Source organism: Malania oleifera, chromosome 5 (genome assembly GCF_029873635.1).
Source record: "Malania oleifera isolate guangnan ecotype guangnan chromosome 5, ASM2987363v1, whole genome shotgun sequence".
Classification (NCBI taxonomy): Eukaryota; Viridiplantae; Streptophyta; class Magnoliopsida; order Santalales; family Ximeniaceae; genus Malania; species Malania oleifera.
In genome coordinates, this window is record NC_080421.1 from 34114795 (window position 1) to 34130200 (window position 15406).

The 15406-nt window shown below is 38.8% G+C and overlaps 1 protein-coding gene across 10 annotated transcripts in view; it reads right to left on the reverse strand.

Annotated features, from left to right (window-relative positions):
• Window positions 1-814: 814 nt before the first annotated feature.
• Window positions 815-15406, reverse strand: part of LOC131156291 (uncharacterized) — a 52415-nt gene continuing 37823 nt past the window's right edge. For 5 of the 10 annotated variants that reach the window (XM_058109840.1, XM_058109843.1, XM_058109841.1 and 2 more), the window contains 2 exons: window positions 14254-14433; window positions 815-1652 (listed from right to left, as the gene is read on the reverse strand). In XM_058109840.1, the coding sequence (XP_057965823.1) occupies window positions 984-1652; window positions 14254-14433 (849 nt within the window). In that variant the 3' untranslated portion in view covers window positions 815-983. The remainder of the gene's footprint in view (window positions 1653-14253; window positions 14434-15406) is intronic. The other 5 variants (XM_058109845.1, XM_058109849.1, XM_058109847.1 and 2 more) reach the window with 1 other exon arrangement.

Here is a 15406-nt window from a genome sequence, read left to right on the forward strand (position 1 = left end):
ATAAAAGTTGAGGCATTTAGGTTCAAATTCAAGGTCCCAAACTTTTTTAAAATACAAAAATGGGCTTGGATTTGGACGAAAAATGCTCTTGGCATTTATTCAGTGAAACAGATGAACTGTTACAAAGCATGCGCACATTTTAATGGGATGGAGGGTAAGGTAACCCCAAGCCCACCGACATGAGGCATAGGAACCACTTGGTGAACGTCAAAATTCAGACATCAGAAGTCATTTCCATGGCAGCTGGTCCTCCAATGCCCTTAACACATGTTTTGAAAATTTGTACTAGAGACTTTTAATGAGGAGCTGATAACTGCAAGACTGGAGAATAGGAAAGATTTGTAAGTTTGGGTAAATTTGACCAAAATAGTATACAAAATTGTCTCATGTTTTATTTTTAAATCTTAAAATCTGAAGCCTCAAACACAACAACCAATCTTCAATTTAAAAAACAAAAAGGATATTGAGATAGAAATGGAGTTTGGCACGGGATGTTCCCAATGCATGCTTGTCCATGCTTCATATAATAAGCACAATACAGAACTACCTAGCTTAACCTTTTATCTGCAACATTACTTTTTGAAACATACTTATCATATGAAAGTGGTCCATCTGAACATCTGCATGTGCAGACTGCAGAGCCAGCCAGATGAGTTAAATTGATTCCACCCCTTTGAGCATATGTAACGCATTGTCATTCACTTGTAATAGTCAAACCTGCATCAGTGTATGGTCCTAAAAAACAAAGTAACAATCATATCATGCACAGTACACTGAGCAAAAAGCAACAGCCTCAGAAGAATCACAACAAAAGTGACTACAGTGTCGAAACAACTCTATATAATTCTGCCTTGACTATATGTTTATCCAAAATCTTCAAAGAGAAAATAGACTAATCAATTCCCATAGTACACAGTAAGTGAAACAATGTAATGGTAAAAGTTGATGAACTGTACAAAAGAGTAGTGAACCGGGGTTCTATGCTAGGAGGAGCGAGCCAGCCAGCTTACCGTCCCACTGACAAATCTCAAGGCAAGCGGACCCAGCATTCCAGCAACTATGGGCAATGATGGGTAGGTGAGAGTGCCAAGTATAAACCAGTTGAAGCTTAGAAGAGCAACTGCATCAGAAGCAGATTTGTTTTTAATGGCCAAGAAGAACTGAACTACACTCTTCAACGAAATTCCCACAACAATGAAAAGTGCCACCACGAGGGGCATGCAAGGGTCCCCAGCTTCCCAGATAATCATTCCAACCAAGACTGATAGTACTGCACTAAAAAGAGACTGGGATACCACATGTCCTCTCTGTTTGTGGATAGTTTCATTTAAGTTTGAATTTCTGGGAACAGTCTCAGGTGTAAATGCTTGGATTGGTTCAATGGCTTTTGTTTTTGTATTCAAGGGGTGAGGCAATTCACCCTTACTATTGCACCTGCCCTCCCAAGCTTCTCTTTGCATCATAAGCTCTTGGAGAAGGATGCCTCTTCCATTATAACTGGATTTCCAGGATTGAATCCCGTATTGAATTCCATGGTCATCAGCAGTTTGAGTTCTTTGGTCACTGCTTACATCATCTTGGCCCTTGAAGCTCCAAAATTGTTCACCTTGAATCTCCTTCAGCCGCATATTTTCATTCCTCAGATCCTTCAACTGTTGGTACAAATACAACGCTCAAAACAGACCAACTTTATGTAAACTATAACGCATAGTACAGTGAAAAATAACAAACAAAAAATTAAAAGCAAAACTGAATTCAATGCAATACAATGCCACTTAAAATGTATGTGAAATCATGGAATTCGGTCCTTGCATTGGGGATCATGTGGAATTGAAAGAGTATTTAATTTTACCCAATTCTACAAACTCCAAACTAAGGACTCAATTTAATGTTCTCAACCCAGAGCCGAGGCTATTAGCATTCTCTATTCTCATAAATGTGGGTTCAAACAATTGCTTTCCCACCTCAAAATATTTACCCTATGTTTGAATAGGTTTTGGATTTGAAGTTGTACTAGATTTAGATAAAATGCAATACATAAAATAATAGTAAAATTTGTCCAAATCCATGCAAATCCAAATCCAAGGTCTGAAATACATGCTCCTAAATGCAGCTTTAAAGAATTGTGTTTGAATTTGAAGAGAGCATGAACCTAACGTCCATACCAATAATTTTTTAGATAAACAAGACAACACCAATAGTTAAAACCTTATGGGCTATTTGACATCGTTTTTGTTTTCGGTTTTCTATTTTCGTTTCGCTGTAGCAAAAAAACAAATTATGAAAATGCATTTGTTTATGTTGTTGGTTTTTTATTTCTATTGATAGTTTTTAGCTATTTTTGAAAAATATGATTTTTACTCGTTTTGACAACCTGTAGCCAGGATGTTTTGCTATCCAAAATATTTTTGTAAGCGGGGAAGACTTGAATTCTTATTGAATTAATTTTTCATATGTACATCCCAATCTTATATAATACAATCACCTATTCTAAACAAGGAAACAATCCCCTTACCGAATAATATCAAATCCTCCACATTTACCCACTTTCCTAATTTGTTTATTATTTACAATGATACTTGGGATTTTAACACTCCCCTTCAAGTTGGATCATAAATATTAATCATCTCCAACTTGCTAATGAGATAATCAAAGTTCTGTCGTCCCAACCCTTTAGTAAAAATATCTACAGTTTGTTCCTTGGTAGGTACATAAATCATACAGATAATTCCTTCTTCAATTTTCTCTTTGATAAAGTGTCTGTCCACTTCCACATGTTTAGTCCTGTCATGTTAAACGAGATTGAGAGAGATGCTGATAGTTGCCTTATTGTCACAATCGAGTCTGAAAGGAAATTTCACCGGGACCTATAATTCTTCCAACAGTTTCCGTAACCACAGTCCTTCACATATCCCGTGAGCAACTACCCTAAATTCAGCTTCAGCACTACTACAAGCCACCACATTCTGTTTTTTGCTTCTCCAAGTTACCAGATTTCCCCAGACGAATGTGCATAACCTATTGTAGACCTTCAATCTTCCACTGATCCTGCCCAATCTGCATCTGTAAAGATCTTAACTTCCTTGCTTTCACATTTCTTAAAGAAGAGTCCTCTTCCCAGGAATCCCTTGAAATATCGTAGGATCTTGTACACGGCATCTAAGTGGGCTTCTTTTGGTGAATGCATGTGTTGTCTTACTACACTGACTGCAAATGCAATATCTAGTCTAGTATGTGATAGGTAGATTAGCTTGCCAACCAATCTCTGATACCTTTCCTTTTCAACTGGTATTCCATAGTCTTCAACCCTCTTTACCGCTTCAATCGAGGTTTCGTTGGGTTTGCATCCAAGCATGTCAGTTTCAATTAGGAGATCAGTAACATACTTTCACTAAGAAACACTAATTCCCTTTCTCGTTCTCGCCACTTCCATGCCCAAAAAATACCACATTTGTCTCTCAAGTCTTTAACTTCAAATTCAGCAGCCAGAACTTTCTTCAATCTCTCCATCTCTATAGTATCATCACCAGTAAGGATTATATCATCAACATACACTATTAGAATTGTTCTCTTACCTCTTTCAGACTGTTAGAAGAACAGGGTATGATTTGATTGCCCTTGTCAATAACCTTGATTCTTTATTACTTTTGCAAATTTGTCAAACCATGCTCTGGGAGATTGTTTGAGTCCATACAAGGACTTCTTGAGTTTACACACTCTGTTCTCTTCATCTTTCCCACTGAATCATGGTGGTACAATCATGTATACTTCTTCTAACTCGTCATTTAAAAAAGCATTCTTAATATCAAGTTGTTGTAGTGACCAATCTAAGTTGGCTGCCAAGGATAAGAGGACCTGAACTCTATTTAAGTTTGCCACTAGTGCAAATGTCTCCATATAGTCAATGTCGTAAGTCTATGTAAATCCTTTTGCAACAAGTCTGATTTTATATCTTTCAACTGTCCCATCAGATTTATATCACTGTGAAGACTCATTTACAACCCGCTGGCTTCTTCCCTCTCGGTAAATTTATCAACTTCCAAGTTCCATTTTTTTCTAGGGCCCACATTTCCTCCATGACTGCCACTCTCCATTTGGGTATTTCTAGAGCTTTCTGAATATTCTTTGGAATTCTCATCCTGTCAAGGTTAGAGACAAAAGCACGATATCCTGTAGACAATCTTTTATAAGACATGTAATTAGACCAGGGGTACCGAGGACATGACATGATTTGTTTTCTGATAATAGGTAAATTGATATCATCAGGTACAAGATTATTAGAAGAAAGCTCAATTACCAGATCAGGATTGGGCGTGGACTCATGGTTATTCCGAACCATCACCGGTTCCAACGCTCTTGGTGCATCAGGTATGAGATTCTCCCTATTCTTTGTGTTCGGCTTTCTTGAGTAAACAAGTATGTCTGCGTTGTTTTGATTTCCTATATCTCCCCCTGAGGTTAAGTGTTATGTTGTGTTTGGCAGGTCCAGAAGTGATGCAATGGAAGGCTCGATAGATGGGTTAGGGAATGAAGCAATGGGAGGCTCAATAGGTGGTACGGGTTCAGATGACAAGGATTCAGTAGTAAAGAGGTCAAAGAACCGATCTTCACTCCGTTTCTCCCCCTAAAGAGAGGGTTTTGGGAAATAAGGAGTGGTTTCAAATAAAGTAACATCAAGACTAACAAACAACCTTTTCGAAATAGGATCATAGCATTTGTAGCCTTTCTGGGTAGGGGAATAACCAAGGAAGACACATTTAATGGCACGGGGATCCAATTTATCTTGGTGGTGTGCATGAACATAAACAAAAGCAGTACAACCAAAGATTTTCAGCGAAAGACTAGAGGGGAGTCGAGAGGTAGGAAAGTGTTCCTGGAATTTCTGAAGAGGGGTGACAAAGGAAAGTACTCGACTCAGCATTCGATTAATGAGATGTGTGGCTGTTAAGATGGCATCACCCCAAAAATAGTTTTTTATGTTGGTGGTGAACATTAATGCCCGGGCTACTTCAAGTATATGTCTATTTTTTCGTTCAGCAACCCATTTTGTTAAGGGGTATCCACACAAGAACTCTGATGAACAATCCTATTTTCTTGAAGATAAGTTCCCAGAATAGTATTAAAATATTCCATACCATTATTAGTAGGTAAAATTTGAATATTAGTCTGGAACTGTGTATGAATCATGGAATGAAAACTGATGAAAATGGAGCGGACTTCAGTTTTTTCTTTCAACAAGTAAACCCAAGAAAGACAAGTATGGTCACCAATAAAAGTAACGAACCATTTTGTATTGGTGCGATTGAGGGAACGTGAGGGACCCCACAAATCACTATGAATCATAGTAAATGGGCGAGATGGTTTGTATATGGATGATGGGAAAGAAGTACGACGGTGTTTTGCAAGCTCACACACTTCACATTGAAATTCAGAAGACATTTTATTTGAACAAATAGAAGGAAACAAATGTTTTAAATATTAGAAATTGGGATGACCCATCCTTGAATGCCATAACAAAAGTTCACTATCTCTAGAAATAGATGCAAAATCACAAATTGCAGTATTACATAGTTCACTCAAGTTTGCCTCCTCAAAGTAGTAGAGTCCCTCATACACCTTAGCAGTGCCAATCGTCTTCCTCGATGATAGGTCCTGAAAAACACAATGAGATGAAACAAATTTAGCAGAACAATTTGAGTCTTTTGTTAACTAGCTGATGGATAATAGGTTGCAAGATAACTTGAGAACATGTATGACAGATTGTAAAGTTATGGAGTCGGATATGTGAATACTTCCTTTACCAGCAACTAGTGAGAGGGAGTCATCTGCAATTTTACTCTCAAATTCCCAACATATGGTGAGTAGGATGAAAACAATTGATAAGAACCATTCATATGATCAGATGCACCTATGTCAATTATCCATGGAAATTTGTAATAGGATGTAGTATTTAAAGCTGACAAATAATTACCTCGATGAGCCAGGGAACCAGAGGAAGACTGACCTGATGTTTGAATTGATGAAATCATTTTATACATCTAATCTAACTGCTCAGGACTGAATGCACTACTTTAGGAGGTATTGGTTTTTCCTCGTAATTTTTCAATTAACCCGTCAGTGCTAGCCTGGTACCCACGATTTTTTTGGTATTGTCTCGGCTTGCCAGTTTTCCATGAATCTCCCAACACATATCTTTTAAATGACCTATTTTTCGACAATGTTCACACCATAATTTACCTTTTTGTGGTCGTTGACTGGATCCCCCTAGGCCTTTTGATACAAGGGCCGAGACATCAGGCCCATTAGTGTGCCCATTTGGATTTGGGGCGGATACAAGGAGGTCCAGCCCAACACGGTCACTTTGGGGCCTTAACATCACACGCCTCCTACTCTCCTCCCTCCTAACTTCTACAAAGACCTCTCGGGTTGAAGGAAGAGGTCGTCGGCCAAAGATGAGTCCCCTTACGTCGTCCAGATCTCTATTAAGGCCGGCAAGGAGCTCGAAGACCCTTTCGTTTTCGAGCCTCCTTCGGTATCGTGTGCTGTCACCGGAGCACTCCCACTCCTCGTCGATGCTGAGGTCGAGCTCTTGCTAGAGACTGGTCAACTCCATGAAATACTCAGTAACGCCTCTCTCACCTTGCCTCATCTGCCATAATCGGGTCTTGATCTCAAAGATTTGTGAGTAACTCTCGACGTCGGAATATGTCTCGCGAACGGCATCCCAGACGTCCTTCGCCGTTGGCAAGAACAAGTAGATTTTCCCGATTGACGACTGCATCGAGTTGACGAGCCAAGCGGTGACCATGGAGTTTTTGGACCTCCATTTTTGCAAGCCTACAACGTCGGTAGAGTCTGGTTTCCTCCATTCGCCGGTAAGATAACCTGGCCTCCCTTTTCCTAGCCCATTCGAACCCCTAACAGATGTGGCCTCTGAGTCGCCGTCGATATTTTAAGAAAAGGTCGACCCTCTGCTGTTGACGGTGCCGCTGGCCATAGTTAGCTAAGGTTGAGAAACCCTAGCTCTGATACCATGTAAGAGGAAGCCTTGAATTCTTATTGAATTAATTTTTCATATGTACATCCCAATCTTATATAATACAATCACCTATTCTAAAGAAGGAAACAATCCCCTTACCGAATAATAACAAATCCCCCACATTTACCCACTTTCCTAATTTGTTTATTATTTACAATCATACTTGGGATTTTAACAATTTGTGCACCAGGCTGCTCTAAATTTGTCATATACAATAAGATTGTGTTCTTGTATAGTGGATTTTAAAATATACTAATTAAGTAAAATAATTATCATATTTTTTATTTTTAGTATAGAATTTTTAATTATATTTCCTTTTATTATTATAATCATATTTTGTAATTGTTATTTGATTCAAGGACAAAATGAGCATTTGTTTAATCAAGTTATTAATTTATTTTTTTCTAGTTTTCCATTTTTAGTTTCTGTTTTTGGTTTTTAGTTTTCTTTTCTTGTTTTAGTTTTAATAATTTTTTATAGTGATACCAAACGGCCCCTAGCAAATATGGAAGAAAGATATCTCCTAGCATAGATGCCTATACCACTAGGTTTTGGATAACAACAGATTTGCAATGTACACAATAGCTCTCAAATCATTTGAAACAACATCAATGCAATTGAAAATTTCACAAACTGGTTTCCACAAGATGCACAAACATTTTCCGGTTCTGACAGTGAAGTTTCAGAACACATATTAAGAAAAAAATGCGTGGAGAATTTCTAGCAGTGCTCACATAACTAGGGAGACCCCTGGTTGCACCAAATATGAGTCTCGTGACAAAACAGTTTTTGTTAAAATCCCAAGTATTATTGTAAATAAATAATTAGGAAAGTGGGTAAATGTGGGGGATTTGATATTATTCGGGAAGAAGATTATTTCCTTGTTTAGAATAAGGAATTGTATTATATAAAGATTGTGATGTACATATGAAGAATTAATTCAATAGAATTCAAAAACTTCCGCTTACATGGTATCAGAGCTAGGGTTTCTCAACCTTAGCTAACTATGGCCAACGGCACCGTTAACAGCAAAGGGTCGACCTCGTCTGCAAATATTGACGGCGACTCAGAGGCCACTTCTGTTGGGGGTTCAAATGGACTTGACAACATCTCCTTTCCACTCTCAGTGGAGAAATTAAACAAGAAAAATTATCGTGAGTGGACTCAATCCATAAAGTTGGTGATTAAAGGAAAAGGGAAACTTGGCTATCTTACCGGCGAACGGAGGAAACCCGACTCTACCGACGTGGTTGCCTTGCAAAAATGGAGGTCCGAAAACTCCATGGTTACCGCCTAACTCGTCAACTTGATGCAACCATCACTCGGGAAAATCTACCTATTCTTGCCGACGGCAAAGGATGTTTGAGACGCTGTTCGTGAGACGTATTCCGACATCAAGAGTTACTCGCAAATCTTCGAAATCAAGACCCGACTGTGGCAGATGAGGCAAGGGGAGAGAGGCGTTACGGAGTACTTCATCGAGATGACCCATCTCTAGCAGGAACTCGACTTAAGCACTGACGAGGAGTGGGAGTGCTCTGGCGATAGCACACGATACTGAAGGAGGCTCGAGAAAGAAAGGGTCTTCGAGTTTCTTGCCTGCCTGAACCGGGATCTGGACAACGTGAGGGGACGCATCCTTGGCCGACAACCTCTTCCCTCAACCCGAGAGATATTCACAGAAGTGAGGAGGGAGGAAAGCAGAAGGCGCGTAATGCTAAGGCCCCAAAATGACCCTGTCGGGTTGGACATACCCGTATCCGCCCCAAATCTAAATGGACACACTAATGGGCCTGATGTCTCGACCCTTGTATCAAAAGGCCTAGGGGGATCCAGCCAATGACCACAAAAAGGTAAATTATGGTGCGAACATTGCCGAAAAATAGGTCATTCAAAAGACACTTGCTGGGAAATTCATGGAAAACCGGCAAATTGGAAGCCGATACAATACCAAAAAAATCGTGGGTACCAGACTAGCACTGACGGGTCAATTGAAAAATTACAAGGAGAAAAAATCAATACCTCTTCAAGCAGTGCATTCAATCCCGAACAGTTAGACCAGCTATACAAAATGATTTTGTCAATTCAAACATCAGGTCAATCTTCTGGTTCTTTGGCTCACCGAGGTAATTATCTGACAGCTTTCAATACTACATCCTGTTACAAATCTCCATGGATATTTGACTCGGGCGCATCTGATCATATGACTGGTTCTTATCAATGTTTTTCATCCTACTCACCATATGTTGGGAATTTGAGAGTAAAAATTGCAGATGGCTCTCTCTCACCAGTTGTGGGTAAAGGAAGTATTCGCATATCTGACTCGATTATTTTACAATCAGTCCTACATGTTCCCAAATTGTCTTGCAATCTGTTATCCATCAGTCAATTAACAAAAGACTCGAACTGTTCTGCTAAATTTGTTTCATCTCATTGTGTTTTTCAGGACCTATCATCGAGGAAGACGATTGGCACTGCTAAAGCGCATGAGGGACTCTACTACTTTGAGGAGGCAAGCTTGAACAAACTGTGTAATACTGCAATTTGTGATTCTATATCTATTTCTAGAGATAGTGAACTTTTGTTATGGCATGCAAGAATAGGTCATCCCAATTTTCAATATTTAAAACATTTGTTTCCGTCTATTTATTCAAATAAAAAGTCTCCTGAGTTTCAATGTGAAGTGTGTGAGCTTGCCAAACACCGTCGAACTTCCTTCCCATCATCCATGTACAAACCATCTCGCCCATTTACTATGATTCATAGTGATTTGTGGGGTCCCTCACGTTCACTCAATCGCACCAATACAAAATGGTTCGTTACATTTATTGATGACCATACTCGCCTTTGTTGGGTTTACTTGCTGAAAGAAAAAACTGAAGTCCGCTCCATTTTCATCAATTTTCATTCCATGATTCATACACAGTTCCAGACTACTATCCAAATTTTACGTACCGATAATGGTACGGAATACTTTAATACTATTCTGGGAACCTATCTTCAAGAAAATGAGATTGTTCATCAGAGTTCTTGTGTGGATACCCCTCAACAAAATGGAGTGGCTAAATGGAAAAATAGACATATAGTTGAAGTAGCCCGGGCGTTAATGTTCACTACCAACATGAAAAACTATTTTTGGGGCGATGCCATCTTAACAGCCACACATCTCATTAATCGAATGCCAAGTTGAGTACTTTCCTTTGTCACTCCTCTTCAGAAATTCCAAGAACACTTTCCTGCCTCTCGTCTTCCATCCAGTCTTCCGCTAAAAATCTTTGGTTGTACTATGTTTGTTCATGTTCATGCACACAACCGGGACAAATTGGATCCACGTGCCGTTAAATGTGTCTTCCTTGGTTATTCCCCTACTGAGAAAGGCTACAAATGTTATGATTTGGTCTCCAAAATACTGTTTGTTAGTCTTAACGTTACTTTCTTTGAAACCACTCCTTATTTCCCAAAGCCCTCTCTTCAGGGGGAGACATGGAGTGAAGATCAGTTCTTTGACTTCTATACTATTGATTCTGTGTCATCTAAACTCGTACCATCTATTGAGCCTTCTGTTGCTTCATTCCCTGACCCATCTATCGAGTCTTCCATTGCATCAATTCCTGACCTACCAAACACAATAGAACACTTAACCTCAAGGGGAGATACAGGAAAGCAAAACAACGCAGACTTACTTGTTTACTCAAGAAAGCCGAACACAAAGAACAGGGAGAATCTCATACCTAAGGAACCAAGAACGTCGGAACCGATGATGGCTCCAAATAACCATGAGTCAATGTCCAATCGTGATCTGGTAATTGAGCTTTCTTCTGATAATCCTGTACCTGATGATATCAACTTACCTATTGCAATGAGAAAACAAACCAAGTTGTGTACTCAATACCCCTGGTCTAAATACATGTCTTATAAAAGCTTGTCTACAGGATATCCTGCTTTTGTCTCTAACCTTGACAGGGTGAAAGTACCAAAGAACATTCAGGAAGCTCTAGAAATACCTAAATGGAGAGAGGCAGTCAAGGAAGAAATGCGAGCTTTAGAAAAAAATGAACTTGGGAGTTGATAAATTTGCCGAGAGGGAAGAAGCCGGTGGGCTGTAAGTGGGTCTTCACAGTGAAATATAAATCTGATGGGAGAGTTGAAAGATATAAAACCAGGCTTGTTGCAAAAGGATTCACACAGACTTACGGCATTGACTATACAGAGACATTTGCACCAGTGGCAAACTTAAATACAATACGGGTTCTCTTATCCTTGGCAACCAATTTAGATTGGTCATTACAACAACTTGATATTAAAAATGCTTTTTTGAATGGCGAGTTAGAAGAAGAAGTATACATGACCATACCACCTGGATTCAGTGGGAAAGGTGAAGAAAATAGAGTGTGTAAACTCAAGAAGTCCTTGTATGGACTCAAACAATCTCCCAGAGCATGGTTTGACAGATTTGCAAAAGTAATAAAGAATCAAGGTTATCAACAGGGGCAATCAGATCATACCCTATTCTTCCAGCAGTTTGAAAGAGGTAAGAAAACAATTCTAATAGTGTATGTTGATGACATAATCCTTACTGGTGATGATACAATAGAGATGGAGAGATTGAAGAAAGTTCTGGCTGCTGAATTTGAAGTTAAAGAATTGGGACAAATGCGGAATTTTTTTGGGCATGGAAGTGGCGAGAACGAGAAAGGGAATTAGTGTCTCTCAGCGAAAGTATGTTACTGATCTCCTAATTGAAACTGGCATGCTTGGATGCAAACCTAGTGAAACACCGATTGAAGTGGTAAAGAGGGTTGAAGACTGTGGAATACCAATTCAAAAGGAAAGGTATCAAAGGTTGGTTGGCAAGCTAATCTACCTATCACATACTAGACCAGATATTGCATTTGCAGTTAGTGTTGTAAGCCAACACATGCATTCACTAAAAGAGACCCACTTAGATGCCGTATACAAGATCCTTCAATATCTCAAGGGATCCCCAGGAAGAGGACTCTTCTTTAAGAAATGTGAAAGTAAGGAAGTAGAGATCTTTACAAATGCAGATTGGACAGGATCAGTGGAAGATAGAAGATCCACCACAGGTTATTGCACATTCGTCTGGGGAAATCTAGTAACTTGGAAAAGCAAAAAACAGAACATTGTGGCTCGTAGTAGTGCTGAAGCGGAATTCAAGGCAGTTGCTCAAGGGATATGCGAAGGACTGTGGTTACGGAAACTTTTAGAAGAATTACAGGTCCAGGTGAAATTTCCTATCAAACTCTATTGTGACAATAAGGCAGCTATCAGTATCTCTCTCAATCCAGTTCAACATGACAAGACTAAACATGTGGAAGTGGACAGACACTTTATCAAAGAGAAAATCGAAGAAGGAATTATCTATATGATTTATGTACCTACCAAGGAACAAGCTGCAAATGTTTTCACTAAAGGGTTGGGACGACAAATCTTTGATGATCTCATTAGCAAGTTGGAGATGATTAATATTTATGATCCAACTTGAGGGGGAGTGTTAAAATCCCAAGTATTATTGTAAATAATTAATTAGGAAAGTGGGTAAATGTGGAGGATTTGATATTATTCGGGAAGAAGATTATTTCCTTGTTTAGAATAGGGAATTGTATTATATAAAGATTGTGATGTACATATGAAGAATTAATTCAATAGAATTCAAAAACTTCCGCTTACAGTTTTCACTGGCTTCAATAAATCAGAAACAATAACATGGTGATCTCTATTATATTCCACGTAAAGAGTATGTCCATGTGCAGGAATTTTCCACTAAGTGTCATTAATTAAGAACTGCTGAAAATGACACAAGGAAGAAAACAAACTCATATGAATGAGACCACTCTCTTAGGCATAACCCACTCCAATTTGGTTCATGTTCATTTTTTGTGCATTTCAACTAGTTTAACATGGAAAGATCTTCAGCATCTTGTCTTGTATAAATTTTCTTCAGAAAGAGAAGGATAGAGCATCTCTTGATATTAACTGAAGAAAGCAGAGGTTGACAAAGTGGCTTGTGGAGCCTCCTTGCCAGCAGTCACCAACCAAAAGCATAGGACATACCAGATGAAAAATCTGTCTACAGGTTTGTGGTGCAAAGGCTGTTTAAAGAGTTTTAGGCTGGATTAGAAAGATTATTATAGCTCAAGACCAGCAAAGATCTGACATTTAGGGTTTTCAATGGTGTACTGCAGGATTCTGACTAGGGTTTGAAACAAAGAAAAACAGATAGGATTGATTGCAGAGTCTGTGAAAACAATGTCATATGAGCATCCAGCATCCAATATGCCGAAAAAAAAGAGGAGAGATAAGCCACTGGGCTCTCTTACCTCAGAACTCAAAGACAACTTCGAAGTTGGTGATCAAGAATACTTGGCAGCCAAGCAAACCTGGTGACCAAGAATATACTTGATGGCCAAGTATTTGACTAGACTTTAGACCCATGAACCAGAAAAATTACAACCCATGCAGAAACTGCAAAATTACTAAAATATCCTGAAAAATATTAAAAATAAATTTTCCTGTTGGATTTCAAGAAAATTATTGTTCTGCCACTGAGAACAACAAAACCAATATTTCAAGTACCATTGATCCATGGCTGCACCAATCTATGCAGGATGGAGAAACTCCCCCCAAGCATTGAAGCATCAGAGCATAAGAATTCTTAAAATTGGAGCTGTAACCTTTTCTTCTGCCCTTGGAAGCAACAAATTTGAGAATAAAGATAATTCATTTCACTTCCACATCAAAAAGGGGAGCCTAGGCGCAACGGCAAAGTTGCCGCCATGTGACCTAGAGATCACGAGTTCAAAAGGCATGGAAACTAGCCTCTTGCAAAAATGCAAGTAAGGCTGCAGGCTATAGACCCATCTTGGTCCGCCCCTTCCCCGGACACCACACAAGCAGGAGGACCCATCCAACAACAAACGAGGTCGTTCTTGGTTTTATAACCATGATATATATCCTGTACACTAGTGTACTGTCAGTGCACAAGGCTTCTACACCTTTGTGGATTCGGGATGGGCATGATGTACATAGCCTATCTTCCACATTTGGAGAGTGAGCTTTTTGGTACTCGAACTTCTGACCTTCAAGGTTGGGTGTAACACCCTCGCACCCTTACCACTGGGTCAAGGCTCACCCTTATACTAGTCAATATGACTAATATTAAATATTTATTTGTAAGGTGATCAAGTGTTTACCTCACCCTCTAACAATTCAATTTTCATAATAGCTTTGTCATTTTCCTCTTCAAGTTCTGAGAACATCAACTCCATCATTCTGTGCTCCTTTGTGGCTGTTTGCATTTGTTCTTCAACTTCGTTTTTATCCCACACAAGATTCTCCAACTCTATTTGCATCTCATCCAAATGCATTTCCAGCTGCACATTACAAATGTCATCAAATCAATAAAAAATTTGCAGTGTGAGTTTGGAGAAACAGTTCAGGCTTTAAAGAAAGATCCACAACTGTAAAGAACGACTAATTGAGATCATTGTGCCTGGTAGATATAAATCAACTCACTGAAAGGGCACAACAAATTTACAAATTTTAAGAAAAAAACATAAAATAGAACATGTATCAAAAAGAGAAGGTGTCATACACGCCTTAGTGGCTTGCTCACTATTTATCTGAGACAAAAACTGACTTAACAATTTTAAAACCCATTAATTCTTAGTCTGCTAATGAGTACAGAATAACATTTGAAGACAACCTAGAAGAAATTTATCACAACTTAGCTGGATGATAACATCTGAAACTGCAACAAAATTAATTTCCATTGTTGCGTATCAAAATCCCAGAGTTCTCACAAAAGTTATCTCCACCTATTTTTTAAAAAATAAATAAAAGGTAAATTTATAGAAGCACAGTGCAAGTCATCTGACAGTACAAACAACAGAACCACACAAGTTGCCAACTAAAGGCTCTTGCAGCCCATCCCAACCTAGGCGTAGGGTCAGCAACTCGGCAGTCAAAAATGGATTATGAGTCATAAAGCAGCTCTAGGTATGAAAGAAATGAACAAGTTCTAATTACCATAGTTAGAACCTGGACCTTCCGCGGTTAGTGAGTGAAAATAGAATTGAATTTCTGTATTTCTTGAATAATAATTTTGTACAGCCCAATTTACAATATATATAATACAATTGAAAGTTCTAACTATGGAAACAATCTCCTAATAGAATCACTCTTAATAATATACAATCTCCTATCTTTACATACTTTCCTAATTTATTCAAGATACACGGAGATACTCGAGATTTCTACACTCCCCCTCAAGTTGGATCATAGATATTGATCATATCCAACTTGCCAATGAAATCATCAAAGCTCTATCGGGCTAATCCTTTAGTA